We start from the raw sequence: 17757 nt of genomic DNA on the forward strand, positions 1-17757 counted from the left end.
CCCGCCACCACACTGGCTAATTTTTGTGTTTTTAGTAGAGACAGGGTTTCACCATGTTGACCAGGCTGGTCTTGAACTCCTGACCTCAGGTGATCCACCCACCTCGGCCTCCCAGAGGGCTAGGATTACAAGTGTGAGCCACCGCACCTGGCTGATACATTGTTAAAAAGAAAGGTGCACAGATACTTAGCCTTTTTTTTTTCCCCCACTGAGTCTTCCCAGAGGTTAAAAAACATAAGTACATTGTAACAGATTATAAATGAAGTTTTTCTTTATTATATCATATTTCTAAATCAAGGAAGTTGAAATTGTATACTTAAATATACTCTGGTCAAAATATACATGAACCACAAATATTAACTTCTACCTACCAACAATTTACAGTTACGTTGTATGTGGAATTTCATTCTTGTCAGAACTCACAGTGGAAATAAAATTTCTATTATGAGTGGGAAGATGAGGGAAGGAATTAAGGGAAAAAAGATTTGGACAGCACACACTTTTCTTTCATTCCAAAGGTGCCAGTCAGAACATAGATGCATGGAGTTCCCACATATAGCCACAGGCTACCAAGCAGTAATTCAATGTGAATGGTGTCACTACAACATCAAAAAGAGCAGTGCTGGGCAGAGGATTTTGTATAAAATCATCTAAAACTCTGAAAAACTACAAAAGCATCTCAAGAAAAAGTTAAGTAAAAGCAATGGAGTTTATTTCACTGAAATTATTTTAAATTAGATATGATATATTAAGCTCCCATATGCCCCAACCTGGTAGAAAAGTTCCTCTCAGTGAGAAATCAATTATTTTAATGGCAAAATTTTTACACATCAGTAAAATCTGTTATATTTAAAACTATGTATACAGTACATTTCTGGCAAAAAAAAAAAAAACCTTATACATCTTTCAGTTGTCAAGACAAAGTAAAAATATGGTTGCATAAAGTCACAAGAAATATAAATTGCTGAAAAGATAATAAAAAAAATTAAAAATCATTTGCATTGCCTCCCTTACCTCCCTCTTCAATATTAGTAACAATTTGCAAACAAAAAAAAAAATTGTGAAAATTCTGTGCAACCCTGACACACTTAACCAAAGGTGGTCATTTCAAATATCCTAGCTTAAAAAAGAATTTACTGCAATTGTCTGTGCATTTATCATACTATTTATAGAAGTGCAATATTTAAATATTTTCAAAATAAAACGCAGTAACTAAAATGAATCACAATAACTTATAAAAGAAGCAAAGTTTACAAAATTAACAATTTTTAGAAGGTCCTATTTAATTGGTTCCTCCTTTTCTGCCCTCCTCCCCACAACAGCTTATATAGCGCCATTACTTAATTCTATATACAAATTTGTAACTTTAAAAATACAGTCTTCTGTTAACATCAGGAACATTATGCTGCATTTAGAGACCCTAAGTAAAATTAGAATCCCCTACAGAGAGGGCCACATAACAAGTTATAAATACAGTTTTGAACTCATATTTAAATGGAACTTCTATTACTCTGTACAGCTTTCAAATTAGAAGTTGAATAGAACAAGCCCCGGACAAAAAGCAGCAAGATTTTTCTTTTGAATTCAGTGCATGATTCTAGAAGTGCTTAAGTCAAATCTACTAGAGTCACCATTTATGCAAGCTATCATGACATTTGAGTTCATTATCATCTGGTTACATAAGTGCTCACTGTATTTGCCAAAAATAATCCTAAAATATGATTCTTAAAATAGAAAAAATATAGCTCTGTTGCAATGGGAAAATGATTAATACAAAAAAATCAATTTCTTAAAGTTAACATAAGGCAAATATAAATGATACAATATTATCATACACATGATACCAATTTTATCTGAGGTGACTAAATCTTCATTTACATCTATTGTGTGATGCCATTATTAAGAATGAGAAAAAGAAAATATCAATGTAAATCAGAAATCTTAGGAAAATCCAGTATCTTTATAAAGTACTTCAAGCTCATAGCAAATGTGACCACTTATTAATAGAATTGATTTGTTCCACATTTTATCAAAATAATAATAATGTTATATCCAACTAAAGAGTTATCACCAAGTGTCATATGTAAACTTTAATTGGATCCTGGTTTGAAATAATCAGCTATAAAGAAATTTGGAGGTAACTTCAGAAATTTAAATATGGCTTGATTAGATGATATTGGGGAATTATTAATTTTACAATGATATTATGGATTTTTAGGAGAATGTCATTATCTGTAGGAGATACCTGAAGTATTTTCACGGTGATAACATCGTGTCTGTAACATCCAAGGGGTTCAGGAAAAAAAAGCACATATACACACACACACATATATGCATGTATATGCATAACTAGCTGTATCTATACACAGGTATAGAGAAAACAAATGACAAAACATTAACAACTGCTGAATTTAAGCGGTAGATATACATGTGCTTACTGAACAGTTTTTCGATTTTTCTGTTTTTAAAAATGTTCATAATAAAATTTGGGGGGGAAGTCATATCAGAGCACTTAAAGTTTGTAAGAGATAGTCTTTCTGTGCACTGAATCAACTTAAAAGATACATAATCAAATAACTAGCAATGTTTGCATATACTCATAATGACTGACATGAGCCAGAGGAATTTGTGAAATTGGCAAAAATAATATGAATTATTTACAGTATATGCAACTCAGCTCTTGTAACAAAAAGAACATTTTGTGTACAGAATATAGTGGGAATATTTTAAGATTAAAATTAGTGCTAGAGTATCTGAATATATAAATTCTGTGTTTTTGGACTTGTAAAGCTAAAATAAAATTTAAATTAGGTCTGATATCTGATATGACTTACCATACACTACAGAATTTTTAAAGGGGGATATGGAGGCCAGGCACCATGGCTCACGCCTGTAATCCCACCTCTTTGGGAGGCCAAGGTGGTGGATCACGCGGTCAGGAGTTCGAGACCAGCCTGGCCAACACAGTGAAACCCCGTCTCTACTAAAAACACAAAAAATTAGCCGGGTGTGGTGGCACGCGCCTGTAGTGCCAGCTACTCAGGAAGCTGAGATGGGAGAATCACTTGAACCCAGGGGGCGGAGACTCCAGCCTGGGTGACAGAGTGAGACTCTGTCTCAAAAAAACAAAGAGGGAGGGATATGGAAGAAGTTATCCAGACTGTTAGTACTGCTGGAAGATACTAGCTATTTAAGAAGTTAAGGAGCCCAGAAAACAAAATCACCTATAAAGGTCTTGAGAATCTAGGCAAATATTTATTGAATAAATTTATGAAGCAAATATATAACATGTAATAATATATGAAGGCCTTTATGTAAATTAATATTTTCAAAGTCCTGTGTACACTAAATATAAAATAGCCAAAAATCAGGTGAGCCTGAGAGACCTATAATTCACTGTGTATATTATGCTATATATGTACTGCACAACGAACAACAAAATGATCTTAATTCATTTCTGCATATTAGCTTTTAACTATAAATCATGTTCCAATCCCTGTGCAAATTGCATTCCAAAACGCCAGCCCTCAGTTATAATTATGTATAACTTGATTACAAATGGAAGCATTTGGCTATGACTTATTATGCATGCTTATTGCTACAAAAGAAATAAGCAAAGTTTTCTGTTTATTGTGCAAGAATTTTAATTAGATTTGCACACATCTCAAAAAATTCTATTGTGTGACTTCCAGGTCTTGGAGTTAGGTCAACAGGAGAAGAGTCAAGTGAGGTCACAGATGAGGTAAGAGAAACTTCTGAGGATTTTCCTTGAGCCTCAGCATCTGAATCACTCCTTTGGCAAGATCGATAGTTGCTAACTGATCCCGATCTCTGTGGAGTAGCAGTCCCTGATTTGGCTTCTGTAATTTCATCTGGGTAAAAAGAATTTCAATTTATTATAGTCTATGACCTTCTCCCCAAAATTTTTGTAACAGTATTGAATTTGCTTCTTTAAGTGGGGCTGCTGGCCAGCTATCAAGAGCACGTTTATTCTAAATACCTTCTAAAATAGAGTCAATGAGCCTGTATTAAACTATTCACCTTTTTTACATACACTATGTATTCTCAAGATGGCTAATCAAAGTTGGGTACAGTATAGCTACTGATCAGCTGCAATCCAAGGTTAAGAGCCCAGTAAACCAACAATCTAGGGATTAATAAATATTATTCTACAGCAATAAAATGTAATCGCTCTATACTAAAATCATAGAATCAATGCACTTCAAATTTGGAAGGTATACTCAAAACCATCTCATCCAACCCCTCACTTTATTGATAAGAAAACCAGAGAAGTGAGTTGCCCAAGGTAACAAATGAACAAAAAGGTTAAGTCTAGAACCCAACTCTCCCAGTGCTCTCAGCTCAGTGCTTTTTACTTTCCACTTTCCCTTCATATTTCATTTAGTGTTTCATAGAAGAGCAACAATTCCAATGAATAAAAATCAAAGAAAAACTAAGGTTGGAAACACAATACAAAAACAAAAATGGGCATTCAACTGGTATACCCCAGTACTAGTAAAACTAAGGTTGCAAATTTGATCCAAATACAAGAAAAATAAAACACATTCCGTATTTCAGATTTCAGACTGCATTAGTATATGTTAGCAGATACATACTATATGGACCTCAAGATAACCAGACAAACTGGTTTGGCCAACATATCATGCCTCAAACCTGTGTCTTTCTGCTACTATGTGTGTACTATCTTTTAGTATATAAAGAAGAAAAAAATTCATAGGTGAACTTCATCTAATAATTCTATGCAACCTTCCATAAGCAAACGTGATACTATATATATATATTTTTTAATATTTTGTAAAGACAGAGTGTCACTATGTTGCTAAGGCCGGTCTCAAATTCCTGGGCTCAAGCGATCCTCCCACTTCAGCCTCCCAAAGTGCTGGGCTGTTTACAGGCACGAGCCACCACACCTATGCTCAACACTGTAGCTTAATGCAACTGAATTGGCCAACGAAGAATTGCCGTAACTTCATTCTTAACTGAAAATTTATTTAATAATAAATAAAAGCTTACAGAAGAGCCAATATTTATTTCTAAATAAAACATTTATCTTACCAAAATGAACTACACCAAGAAAACAAATGCAGCAGAAAACTATCACCTTAGGATCAGACTACACCTGGCTTTAAGGATTTTACAAGATGATAATCTTAAAAGGACAATATGCTATAAGATTACAATAATAATAAGATTCATAAATGTTAACATTGCAAGGGCACAAGAAGTCACATTTTCTATTCCTTTGCAGTTGAATTACTAGGAACAAGTCAAGAAGCCTCAAAAGAATCAAAGAGTAAAATACCAAGTTAGTAACAATGTCTAATCTATGTTTTTTTGTGTGACGTACATACCATCAATACTACGGAAATCCAGTAGATAAGTTCTACTATCCACTTGGTATAACTGTAGACTCATTTTGGAGTAAGTGCTTGTCACAGGATTCTTCCTTCGTACACGCAAATAATATGGGTTTACAACCTAGCACACGGTATAACAAAAACCAAGTCAAAAGTAATTCTTCTATAAAACATTTTATGGACTATGGGTTTGCCAAATATGCTAATAATCAAAATGTTATCTCTTTCTTACCTTCCATTCATAATCCAATTGTTTAATTGCTCTACATACTTCTGCCATAATATCATTTGGTCGACTTTGACTTCTAATTCCTAAATGCCATTTTGCTTTCCTTACACCTTGGTGTTTGGATTTCTGTGGATTTAATTCATCAAGGGTATGGCGTGCCCTTGGTGTTTCAGCAACCAAGAATGGTACTCTTTCAGGATGGGGCCGAGACAGGTGATGATCATCAAGAAAAGAATCAGGTGGGCTTGTCGCCAAATAGAAATCTTTGGCTTCATTCATTATTCTCCTGTTATCTATTATGAGATGGTATGCAACTGCCAAAGGATCCTGATGATTTCTGTTATAAAGACAGCTGAGAACTTCCTCTTCTGAACACTCAAACTTTTCACATACTTCTTTTAAGGCTTCATCGTCAATCATGGTTGAACTATATGATGGATCCTCAGGAAAGAGATACTTCGGAAGGTCCTGTTTAAACCATTCATGTTCCCTGAGAGAAAAAGGCAGGATCAGGAGAAGGATTTTGAATAGAGCTGAGACTGAAAGTAAGTTTGGGGAATTTAGAATATGACCTAATTTATATTTATACTCATACTGTATTATTGTCACTTTTTGCACTGAAATTTTCCTCTTCTAGCTCGCACTTCATTGTGGATGTTGAGGGAAATGCTCCAATCTCCCTCCAGTTTTAAGAGAGAGAATGCACTGATGTAGCAATGGGGGGGAAAAGTCATGGGACAAATGACAATGACAAAGAACAGCTTATTTCCAGCTTAGAAAGAGAACATATTAGGTAGCTTCATTATAATACTCTTTTGATATGTTAAGTGAAAATAATATAACAACAAAAATAGTAGATAACTATTGAGTACTTACTATATGTTAAGTTTTATGCTAAACACTTCATATACATTATCTCCCCTCATCATCGAAATAATTATATGAAGATAATATCTCTTTGTTTTAAATGAAGGAACTGAGGTTAAAAAAAAAAATCTACGAACATATTCAAGGTCACAAAGATAGTAAGTGACAGAACCAGGATTACAACCCAGTTCTATGTGACTAGAAAGGCCATACCCTGAATGATTTCCTATTCTAATTCCCTAACTTCATATATTTAAGAATATGTTTGACATGAACTATGTCAAACACTTTGCTAAAACTAAATAAAATCCAGAGATGAAAAAAAAAAAAAAAAAGAACAATGGTTATCTTCTGGGTCATGGGATTAAAGATAATTTTTATTCTCTTCTATATTTTTGTTGGTGTTTTTCTAAGTCTTTAATTGTCATGTATTACATTTTAATTGGAAAAAAATAGGTAAAACACAAGCAAAAACATTTCTTACCTAGATATCTTAAAATATAAATTTTAGAGAATGATTTGTCCTTTCCCTTTGGTGATAAAATCATGGCCTGCCATTGATGGTCTCTTTTTTAGCTAGTCTAAAATATGTGTAGTAAGTGGAAAGTAATCAAGCTTCAAGTTCCACATATAATCTTTCCTTCTTCTTCATTACACTAATGCTTTCGTATTTACTATTCCTAGATCCACATCTGATTTATTTCTTCCGTCAGATAAATGTGCAGTCTAGCCATTAGAAGACTAAAAGAGACCAAAATTTCCATAGGGGGTAAAAAAAAAAAAAAAAAAAAAGGAGAAACAAAGCTTGCAGTAAAATTGTTTAAGTCTTCATCAGAAATGGCTCACCCAAATTTGAGAAGAAAATTTGTCATCATCATTTTTGTCTAATTTAAACTATTAGGTTGAACCAGATGAAACTGGTAATACTGACTTTTACCTACAAAACAGGAATTTTGCATGTAATTCAATGTATACTACCAGGAAAAATAAGTCAATTAAATTAAAATTTTCTTATTCCTTGAGATTAAAAAAAAAAAATACAATAATTCATGAGATAAGAAATCAAATAGCAACCCACAAATTTACTACTGAAAAGTATTAATCCTAACGCCAGGCATACTGGCTCACACCTGTAATCCCAACACTGTGAGGGAAAGGCACAAGGATCACTTGAGGCCAGGAGTTCAAAACCAGCCTGGGCAAAAATAACGAGACCCTGTCACTCCAAACAAAAACAAAAACAAAAAAACAAAACAAAACAACAACAAAAAACAGCCAGGCATGATGGTGGATGCCTATAGTCTCAGCTACTAGAGAGGCTAAAGTGGGAGGATCACTTGACCCAGGAGTTACAGGCTACATTGAGCTATGATCATACCACTGCACTCCAGCCTGGGTGACAGAGCAAGACCTTGTCTCAAAAATAAATAAATATATATATATACATATATATGGAGTCTCTCTCTGTCACCCAGGCTCATCTCAAACTCTTGAGCTCACATGATCTTCCCTCAGCCTCCCAAAGTGCTGGAAGTACAGGTGTGAGCCACCGCACCAGCCTTTCATTTGCTTTTTTATTAATTTAAAAAGTAATATAATGTTCACTGTAAACATTTCAAAACAAAGATGTGTAAGTAAAAAGTGAAAGCCCTCCCTCTTACTAATCTTACTTTCCTAAGGTAATCAGTTTACTATGTATTTTTAATAACAAAAAAAATAAATGTGTCTCTACACTCTATTTTTTCACATAAAAACAGGATTATACTATATATTCTGTTCTGTAACTTTTTTTTCACATAACTTTTATCATGGATACTATTAGATCTGATAACTTCCAAATTGCTTTATTACCTGATATCTTTGATTGTGGCCCTCTTCATGGGATCCACCTGCAGCATATGTTTCAAAAGGCTAATCACAGAAGGATTTAAATATTGAGGGGTATAGAAGATCCCATCACATATCTTCTTAAAAAGAGTTGGCACATGGTCATCATCAAATGGAAGGGTTCCACATAATAAAGCATAGAGAATAACCCCACTGCTCCATATATCTACCTCTGGGCCTGCATACAATCTGTAACAGGAAATAACAATTGGATTAAGGAATCATTTTAACGTAAGGATCAGTTAATCAAAAATTTCAAATATGGATATTTCATAAAGAATTCATAAGCAGAATATGGTTTTTATAGCCACTACTACATGTTACACATAAAGTTAATTCCATTAGTATTATCTTTGAAAACAAAAGTCAAGAAGTTTTGTAAATTACACAACATGGCTAAAATTCTGTTCTACTGTTTACTATGGCCCTGATGGGATCTAACAATAGGGCCAAACCTTGAACAAACATATCACTATTCAATTTACAACCAAACATATCACTATTCAATTTAAAACCATTGGTTTTTGTTACAGAGGAGAGATTAAGTGATATTTCATCAACTGAGAATGTTCTTTAGTAATGGACTCTGAACCCACAATCCCAATAATGCAAGACCCCTTACACCAAGGTGAAAGGATCCTGAGGCTATGAAAGAAAGCCAGGCAAATTGGTTCACAGATTTTTTAAATCTCATTTGCAGTGCACTATAGTTAACTGCAGACTAGTTAGATCACCCATTCAAAGTCTGGATTCAGGAAAAGGATTTCTTTAAAGTTATGTATTGCTGAACTGATCGATAAATATTATTTTGAAATTAAGAGTTCTCATACACCAAGAGCTTGAAGAAAGACCTTATCCAAACTAGAAAAATTAAATTTCAGTAACAGCCCATTGCATATATGCACAGTTATAACACTTTTTTAATTTAAATAACACTTTTCACAGTCTCCATGTCCTGAATTGTTTTATTCCTAAAAGAATTAAGACAGACAACACAATTTTTTAAAAATGTTTAAAAGAATTTTTGACATTAATATTAAAAAAAAGATGAAACTTGACAAATCTAAAATTAGGTACTCCTGCCTTACTCATAGCCATGTTTTTACACAGATCTCATTTCTTTGAGCAGTCTAGGCCAACAAGCTTATGAAAACAGAAAGAAAATACTACAGTATTTCTGCATTCTGAGTTAATCAAGATGGGAAACATTCACACAAATAAGCATGGATTGGATGAAAAGTTATTAAAAGTTCATTATAAAAACTAGCAAACTTCAGCTTCTGTTTTCAATTTCAGTAGTATAGTGAAGGATAAAGAGTTACTCTTAAAAATATTAAATTCTTCTGTTTTCCAAACTATTCAACAAGCGACACTGTACAAATATCTTCATGTTCTCAATGCTGGTAATTAGTAAATTGAGAGGTTAAAATTCTTATAATATTGCAGTCTCTAAAAGGTTTAAAGAACAAAGATTCAACATAAATGAAGTTTAAAGATTACTTCAGCCCAATTCCCCAAGACATTTTATCATGAAACATAAAGATACTACAAAATGCCATCTATGTAAAAAATGAAAGCTACACATTACATGTTTAATTTTTCCTCTAAGTAAATAGTAATCCTTTTCTAACTACTAGATGTCTGTATTATTCAAGTTTCCAGTGTCTTACCTACTTTTTAAACACCCTAGGTTTTAAACTTTCCATTTCTTCCACCTGGGAAAAAAATTAATGTACTCTCTTCTAACAACTTTAATATAATGTTGACTTGTAGTCCTTAAGCCTCATTCACATATAAATGTAGTTAAGAATAAGCCTTATTTTTCTTTATTTTCATTAGAATTAATTATGACACTATAGACTGACAGAATCTAGGAGAAAAAGACAATTTCAAATGTATTGAGGGTGGTGGGGTATCAAATACTACCTTCCTGAAATTACTTCTGGTGCAGCATAGTTGGGTGAGCCACAACTTGTTCTTAAAAATTCACCATCTGACATCATGTTTGAAAGACCTGAAAGTGCACAAAATCAGCTACTCAAAAGATTTCCCAAAGACAAAAATTAAAACCCCATTAAACAGTAAAACTGAGTTTGCTTTAAAAATGATAAATCATCATTCTGTTATTTGCTTCAACAAAATCCTATGGTCTATTGTAGCCAAATATTCTGCCATTATGCCCTAAAATGTGTAATCTATTTCAACATTTAAAGTTAGTGCACTGTTAGAGTTTAATGCAAATATTAAGCTGTTGGTTATTTTGCTTATTAGAAAAAACTTGGCATGTTTAAGTTTATTAATACAGAAATTACTAGGGAAAATAATCTATAACAGATGAATAGAAGGATTAAAATTCAAAGTTCCTATTAATCCTGTTCTGATTCTTTAAAAAAATAAAAACTAGTAATTTTGAATTTCAAAGTTCCCTCATAGTTTTACTCCAAAAAGAAACCGTTGCTCCCTCAAAAATGCACCCTATAAAAATAATCAACTGAGGAATAAGAAATTCAAATAATTTAGCCAATTACTATTAAAAAAAAAAAAAAGAAAGAAACACCAAAACAACCAGCTCAGGTTTGGTTGGCATTTTTCAGTTAATATCTAAACATTTAAGTAGATATAGTTATAAATATCAATATATAGATGTAGTCCAAACTAAGGAAAATATTTATAAGAATATTCTCTGGGCCAGACATGGTGGCTCACACCTGTAATCCCAGCACTTTGGGAGACCAAGACAGGCAGATCACTTGGGCTCAGGAGTTCGAGTCCACCTGGCCAACATAATGAAGCCCCATCTCTACCAAAAATACAAAAAAAAAAAATTGTAGCTGAGTGTGGTGGCACGCATCTGTGGTCCCAGCTACTTGGGAGGCTAAGGTGGGAGAATCACTTGAGCCTGGAAGGCAGAGGCTGAAGTGAGCAGAGATCACACCACTGCACTCCAGCCTGGGTGACAGAGTGAGACTCTGTCTCAAAACAAAAAACAAACAAAAAAAATTTATCTGATTTGAACTAAAACCAACCTAAAGAAAAGAAGTGCACAGATTCCTTTTTCACTTAGGTTTAGTAAGGTCAATGGCAATTTATACAGGAAATACAGAAAAACCAAATTCTTTTTTTTTTTTTTGAGAACATGTCACACTCTGTCGCCCAGGCTGGAGTACAGTGGCACAATCTCGACTCCTCCACCTCCTGGGTTCCAGCAGTTCTTCTGCCTCAGCCTCCCAGGTAGCTGGGACTATAGACTCATACCACCATGCCTGGGTAATTTTGTATTTTTAGTAGAAATGGGGTTTCACCATGTTGGCCAGGCTGGTCTCAAACTCCTGACCTCAGATGATCCGCCCGCCTCGGCCTCCCAAAATGCTGGGATTACAAGCGTGAGCCATCACACCCAGTCAAAATAATTCATTTTTAACAATCAAAATGTTCTTTAAACAAATTATAATTTACTATCATTTAAAACATTTTAAAATAATTTTTAAATAAATTTTTTTAATTAAAAAATTGTTTTAAATAATTTTAAATAATTATAATTCACATAGTTCACTTCTGGCTTTCAAAGTTTTAAATAATTTCATCCCACTCACTTTCCTTCTTCTCCATACTTGATTCTTTTGAACATATTGGAAATAAAGCTGCTACCTTCTCTTTCACAAATAATACTCTCTTTTTAAATAGTCTCTCTAATGCTACCAATTTAAGTTGTTTAAGATTTAATTTTAAAGATATTTAAAGAGCCAGGTGCAGTGGTGCATGCCTGTAATCTCCATACTTTGGGAAGCTGTGGCAGGAGGATCACTTGAGGCCAGGAGTTCAAGAGCAGCCTGGACAACATAGTGAGAACCCGTCTCTACAAAAATACAAAAGTTCGCCTGGCATGGTAGTGCACACCTGCAGTCCCAGCTACTCAGGAGGCTGAGGCAGGAGGGCTGCCTGGCCCGGCAGGAGGGCTGCCTGGCCCAGCAGTTTGGGGCTGCATTGAGCTATGATCACATCACTGCCCTTCAGCCTGAGCAACAAAGCAAAACTCTGTCTCTATAAAATAACAGTAATAGTAATAAAGGCATTTAAACCTAAGAAAAGATGATTTCTTAGCTTTTCTTATGTTTGTATGTTCATAGACAAAATAGAATACTTTGACATACTCAGTCTATTACTTTATGTAATCTTTTACAATTATCTGAAGAATTCTATATAGGTTCATTGAAACTATAAGAACATTAGAAATGAACGTAAGAAACTATAAAATTATCCTTACCAAAATCGGCTATCTTTGCATTCATGTGTGCATCAAGCAGGACATTTTCAGGTTTCAAATCTCTATGGACTACCATATGCCTGTGACAATAATCCACACCAGAAAGGATCTGTTGGAACAGACGTCGACTTTCTTTTTCATCCAGCTAAGAAAAGTAGAGAGGCATTTTAAAGGTGCGTCTTTCAAAGTAAATTGTCCTATATATAATTCTCCAACCTATAAAATTGTAAAAATACATAAAAATCTTCCAAATGAACTTATGAGATACTTTTGACATGAGGAGGAGATACCTGTAGCACAAAACAGAAATGCTAAGATGGTCCTGGAACCCAAATCAGTAACTCAAGTTTCTAATATTATCATTTGCATATGACTACATTGTAACAGCTTGCCTTCCTCTGTATCTCATGAGTTATTTCAAATAATTTCAATATCTACTTGAAATGTGGCATATTTTCTTTTATAAGCTGGAAATGTTTAATTTTTCATTCTTGTAACAAATATTTACTTAATATCTTCAATGTACTATACATTGTTTTAGACATTCATTACACAGCAATGAATAAAACAAAGGCCCTAATCTAGTTGATGAAAACAGACTAATAAATATAGTCTGAAGGAGTGATACTGCTTTGAAGAAAAACAAAGCAAAATATGGGTACAGGGAGTGACAATGGGGTGGGGGATACTATTTTAGACCATGAGGAAGTAACATTTAAGCACTATTCATAAACCAGCAAGCAACTATGTTGCTATATGTCCCAAAACATAAGATATTTTAACAAGAAATACCTTAATTCATTTAATAAAATATCATGGCATTTTATCTTTAATATGCTTGCTGGAAAAAAAATCTTATGTAGCAACTACCTTTTTGTTTTTGTTTTTGTTTCTTTTGTTTTTGGTTTTTAAATTTATCTATATTTTGAGACCCAGTCTCATTCTGTTATCAAGGCTGGAGTTCAGTAGTGCCATCACAGCTCACTGCAACCTCCGCTTCCCTGGGCTCCAGCAATCCTCCCACCCCAACCTCCTAAGTAGTTGGGACCACAGATGCATGCCACCAAGCCCACTAATTTTTGTATTTCTGATAGAGACAAGACTTTGCCATGTTGCCCAAGCTGGTCTCGAACTCTGAGGCCATCTACCGCCTCAACATCCCCAAGTGCTGAGGATTACAGGCATGTGCCACTGCATGCAGCCTGAAGTATTTTTTTTAAACTTCTCTATGTATCCATATATTATCACTTTTTTCAACATAAGTGACAACCATTACTTGGATGTGCCTGCTCCCAAGAAGTCATATTTAATAAATAAGCTATAAATCCTCTAAGCCAAGGACTCCAATATGCAATTCTCTAACACAGGTCACAAATTAGCATTCTAAAACCAGACTTACAACTTAAAGGGCATGGATAATCTGGGAGAAAAGACAAATCAGTAATTTATTTTGAAAAAAGAAAGTATTATAAGATACTGCTCCTCTAGAAAAATATTAATCCTTTAGCAATCTAATACTTTTATTTCTAGATTTGTAGGTTCATGGAGAAAAAAAGAGTATCTGTTCAAATATGAAAAAGTAGGAGAAAACTTGATTAAACAAAATATAAAAAGTAAAATAACTAGGCAGGCTACGAAAATGAAAATTATACTGTATTCATAACAAGTACAATTACAAAGGATGGAGAAAGGGATGTCTATAAAGAAAGATTAGAAAAGTCAAAATACATTTCCAATTAAACATAGCAGATTAAATCTTTTGTCTCCAACTCTTGAAACATCACTAAAATGACATCAGCAATAAAAGAGGCATATAAAGACAAAAAGAACAAAAGAGACAGCAGTAATCAAGAGGAGTCACCAAGGAGGACAATTGATGAACAGTAATAAAGACTAAGCCTACAGGGGTAGAAACTAGAAAAAAATAAACGTCTGCACACAAAGCCCTGGGAAGCCTTAGAAACTGGAAATATAGGGAACTGCTCAAGGTAGAAGTGAGAGATGAGCTGAAAACAGGACAAGTGCTTGAAGTTAAGAAGCTTTTAAACTCACCCATATTGGGGAATAAGACGTATAATTTACTCTAATAAGGCTGAACCAGCTCTGTTCTCAAGGACACCAAGGCAGGGATAAGGCATCCTAAGGAAAACGTGGGGGCTAAGAGAAAGTCAACATACTAACTAGTGAGACTTGCATCTCTTTTCCCCACTCAGCTCCTGCAGCACTGGCAGTTAAGCTAAGGCCTTTAAGGAAATGGGAAGGTTTCTTCTGGAGCAAATATCTGATCCAAGAAAACATATTTGTTATTATTAACATTTGGTGTACAGTAATAAAATAGACAAATCCCTACGTATTCAAGCTATGGGAAAAGCCAGCAATCAATAAGTTCCACCTATATAAGCCTGGCATTTAGTACCTTATTCTTAAATATTTAGTGGACAGCCAAGAATCACCAAATATCTGAAAAAGGGCCATGCATCAAAGACAAAAATGAATAAAATGAACAGAAAAAAATGGGGAGCAGAGAGCACAGAAGGTACAGAACAAGATGGAACAGAGGAAAACTTGTTTTAAAATGCCATCCTCAGACTAGGTTATTACATCTGTGAGGCAAATAACAGCAGACTAAAGAAATGAAAATTTCAGAAAATAAGAAACTTTTGAAATAGAAATATGGGTGCTGAAATTTTAATATTCAACTGGTAAAACTGAAGAAATACCCACAAGGTAAAACCAAGAAATAAACAACAGAAAAGATAAGAAAAAAATATATCAATTGTGCCTGTTTCCCATTTCTCCAGGCAGAACTTTTGTTTGTTTGTTTGTTTTGGTAAGGAGAAGCAGGAGTAAAGAAGGGGAGTATCTGAAATAGAAGTGAATCATATTAAGAAATAGTAAAATCAAAATTAACTTGGTTAATAAGTTTGATTTTGTTGAAAGTAGACATGCTATATAGAACAAATTAATGAGTAATGTAAATAACTTAAGATGGGGAGTGAGACAAGCTTTCTTTTCAGGGCTAGATACAGCTCTCCCACAAAGGGGCTTTTGCATACCACATAACCTGGGTATGAGAAAAAGTATGGGCATAGGGCAGTGTTGAGTTTTTGTAGCTGTAACTTAAGGTAGTGTTCAAAATGTCCTGTAAAATTCCTGCCAGCTCTAAATTATTTGTATCTAATTCCTACCTCCTTCATGGAGCCTGTCTTTACTACTCCAGGTACATGAGATTTCTGAAACCATAACATGAATGCAATTTAAATGTGGCTAGAATTGACTGGCAAGGCCTAGATCTTTAAGTAATAATATATTTTGTAAGGATTAATTACATTAAGATACTTATACAAAGTGTTTGTATACCCTGGAAGCATAAGTCTGAGGATTATGAGTTCTGGGGCTCAAGCCAATTCTGTTATTAATAAATCACGTTACTGTAAGCAAACATATAAGCCATGAGGCTCAGTATCCACATCTGTATAAACAGGCTAAGGAGATAATCTTGAAGATCCTTTCTAGTTGTAAACAGTTTATGATTCTAAACAAACATATAACTAAGGGAACTGGTTATTAAATAGACCTCTTAAAATTGCTTGCTGATATTTTGATGCTAGTAAAGGATAAAGGGGAGTTACAAAATACATAAAGAATTAAATCAGAACAGCTTACCCTTCCATTCTTACAGATATAATCAAATAGCTCTCCTCCTGAGACATATTCCATCACCATGAAAATATCAGATGGTGTACTGATGACCTGGTACCTGGTGAGAGAAAACATTGTCTACGAATATTAAAACATGTATATTCATTCATTCAATAAATATTTACTAAGCACCTATAGTATACCAGGTACTATGCTAGGAGCTGGGAAAACTGCAGGAAACAAAAATTCTCTGCTCTCATGGAGTTCATGTTCCAGGAACCAGACACTAAATAAATTAAACAATATCTCAGGCGGTGGAACATGCTATGAAGAAAAATAAAGCAAATTAAGGGGAATCTTTATATACAGAGTGTTCAAGGAAGGCCTCTAATAAAGTAACATTTGAGCTGAGCCTAAAAGAAGAATGGGAACAAATTATGTAATTAGGAGGAAAGTGAACCCAGGAGAGGGAATAGCAACTGCAAAAGTCCCCAAGTAGAAGCCTGCTTGGCATGTTCAAGGAATATTAAGAGAGAAATCGGATGTAGAGTCAAAGATGTTAACTGCAGGCCAGAGGACACAGAATTTTACAAGCCATGATAAGGCTTTGGCTTTTACTCCAAGGAAGATGAAAAGCTATTATGTTTTAACCAGTCATGTGATCTGGCATATGAAAAGGAAAACTATGGCAGCAGTGTGAAGAATTAATTGTCAACAGTAAAGGTAGACACAGGAGGTTACTTCAGGATTTCGTGAGACAGATGAAGGTGGCTGAGACCAGGTTGACAGTGATAAAGGAACTGGGAAGCAGTCACATCCTAGCTTGATTGTGAAGGAAGAAATGAAATGGATGGTAGAAAGTGAAAGAAACAGGGAAGTTAAAAATGGTTCCTAAGTTTTAGCCCTGGGTAACTGACTATTAGCCAAGATGGTGCAAACTGTGGGAAGAGCAGGTTTAGGAGAGTAATAAAGAGTTCATTTTGGGCCAGGTTGAGTTTTAAATGCCTTGCGAATATACAAATGGAAATGTAAAGTCAGCAGTGAGCATGAGTCTGGTGTAAGAAGAGATCTTAAAGCAAGAGATGTACATTTAGGGGTGGTCAGCATATGGATGGTATTTAAAACCATAGCACTCAACAAATGAGAAGAGGTGAGAGTGAAACAAATTTGAGTCAGCCAGTTCAGGAGAAAAACCTAAGCAGCTTTAAGTTACTGCCTGCGTAACAAAGCAGAAGCTGAGCAGGAAATATGTTATTTGTAGACTCTACAACTGGCAACTGTAAAACAACAGTAAGATTACTGCCCTTTTGAAATACTGGATTCCTGAAATTTTGTTATCTGTACAGTCAGGTGTAAGCAGGATGGGGAAAAACCCTTTCTACTATCGCATTCTCGCTAGTGAGTCTAACTTACATCGTGGGCATTTGGAGGTCAAGAGTTTTTACTAGCAGATCATTGCTGGTTTTACTGCAAGCAGTGGGGCACCAAAC

At 34.5% G+C, this 17757-nt stretch overlaps 1 protein-coding gene across 2 annotated transcripts in view; it reads right to left on the bottom strand.

The window, feature by feature from the left end:
- Positions 1–256: 256 nt before the first annotated feature.
- The window catches only part of PRKAA1 (protein kinase AMP-activated catalytic subunit alpha 1), a 40356-nt gene continuing 22855 nt past the window's right edge, over positions 257–17757 (bottom strand). For both annotated transcript variants that reach the window (XM_033179442.1, XM_033179443.1), the window contains exons 3-9: positions 16292–16385; positions 12626–12770; positions 10288–10375; positions 8326–8550; positions 5611–6097; positions 5373–5499; positions 257–3872 (exon numbers count right to left, since the gene is read on the bottom strand). In XM_033179442.1, the coding sequence (XP_033035333.1) occupies positions 3628–3872; positions 5373–5499; positions 5611–6097; positions 8326–8550; positions 10288–10375; positions 12626–12770; positions 16292–16385 (1411 nt within the window). In that variant the 3' untranslated portion in view covers positions 257–3627. The remainder of the gene's footprint in view (positions 3873–5372; positions 5500–5610; positions 6098–8325; positions 8551–10287; positions 10376–12625; positions 12771–16291; positions 16386–17757) is intronic.

The sequence above is a fragment of the Trachypithecus francoisi genome, unplaced genomic scaffold (assembly GCF_009764315.1).
Source record: "Trachypithecus francoisi isolate TF-2019V2 unplaced genomic scaffold, Tfra_2.0 Lachesis_group2, whole genome shotgun sequence".
In the NCBI taxonomy this organism is placed as follows: Eukaryota; Metazoa; Chordata; class Mammalia; order Primates; family Cercopithecidae; genus Trachypithecus; species Trachypithecus francoisi.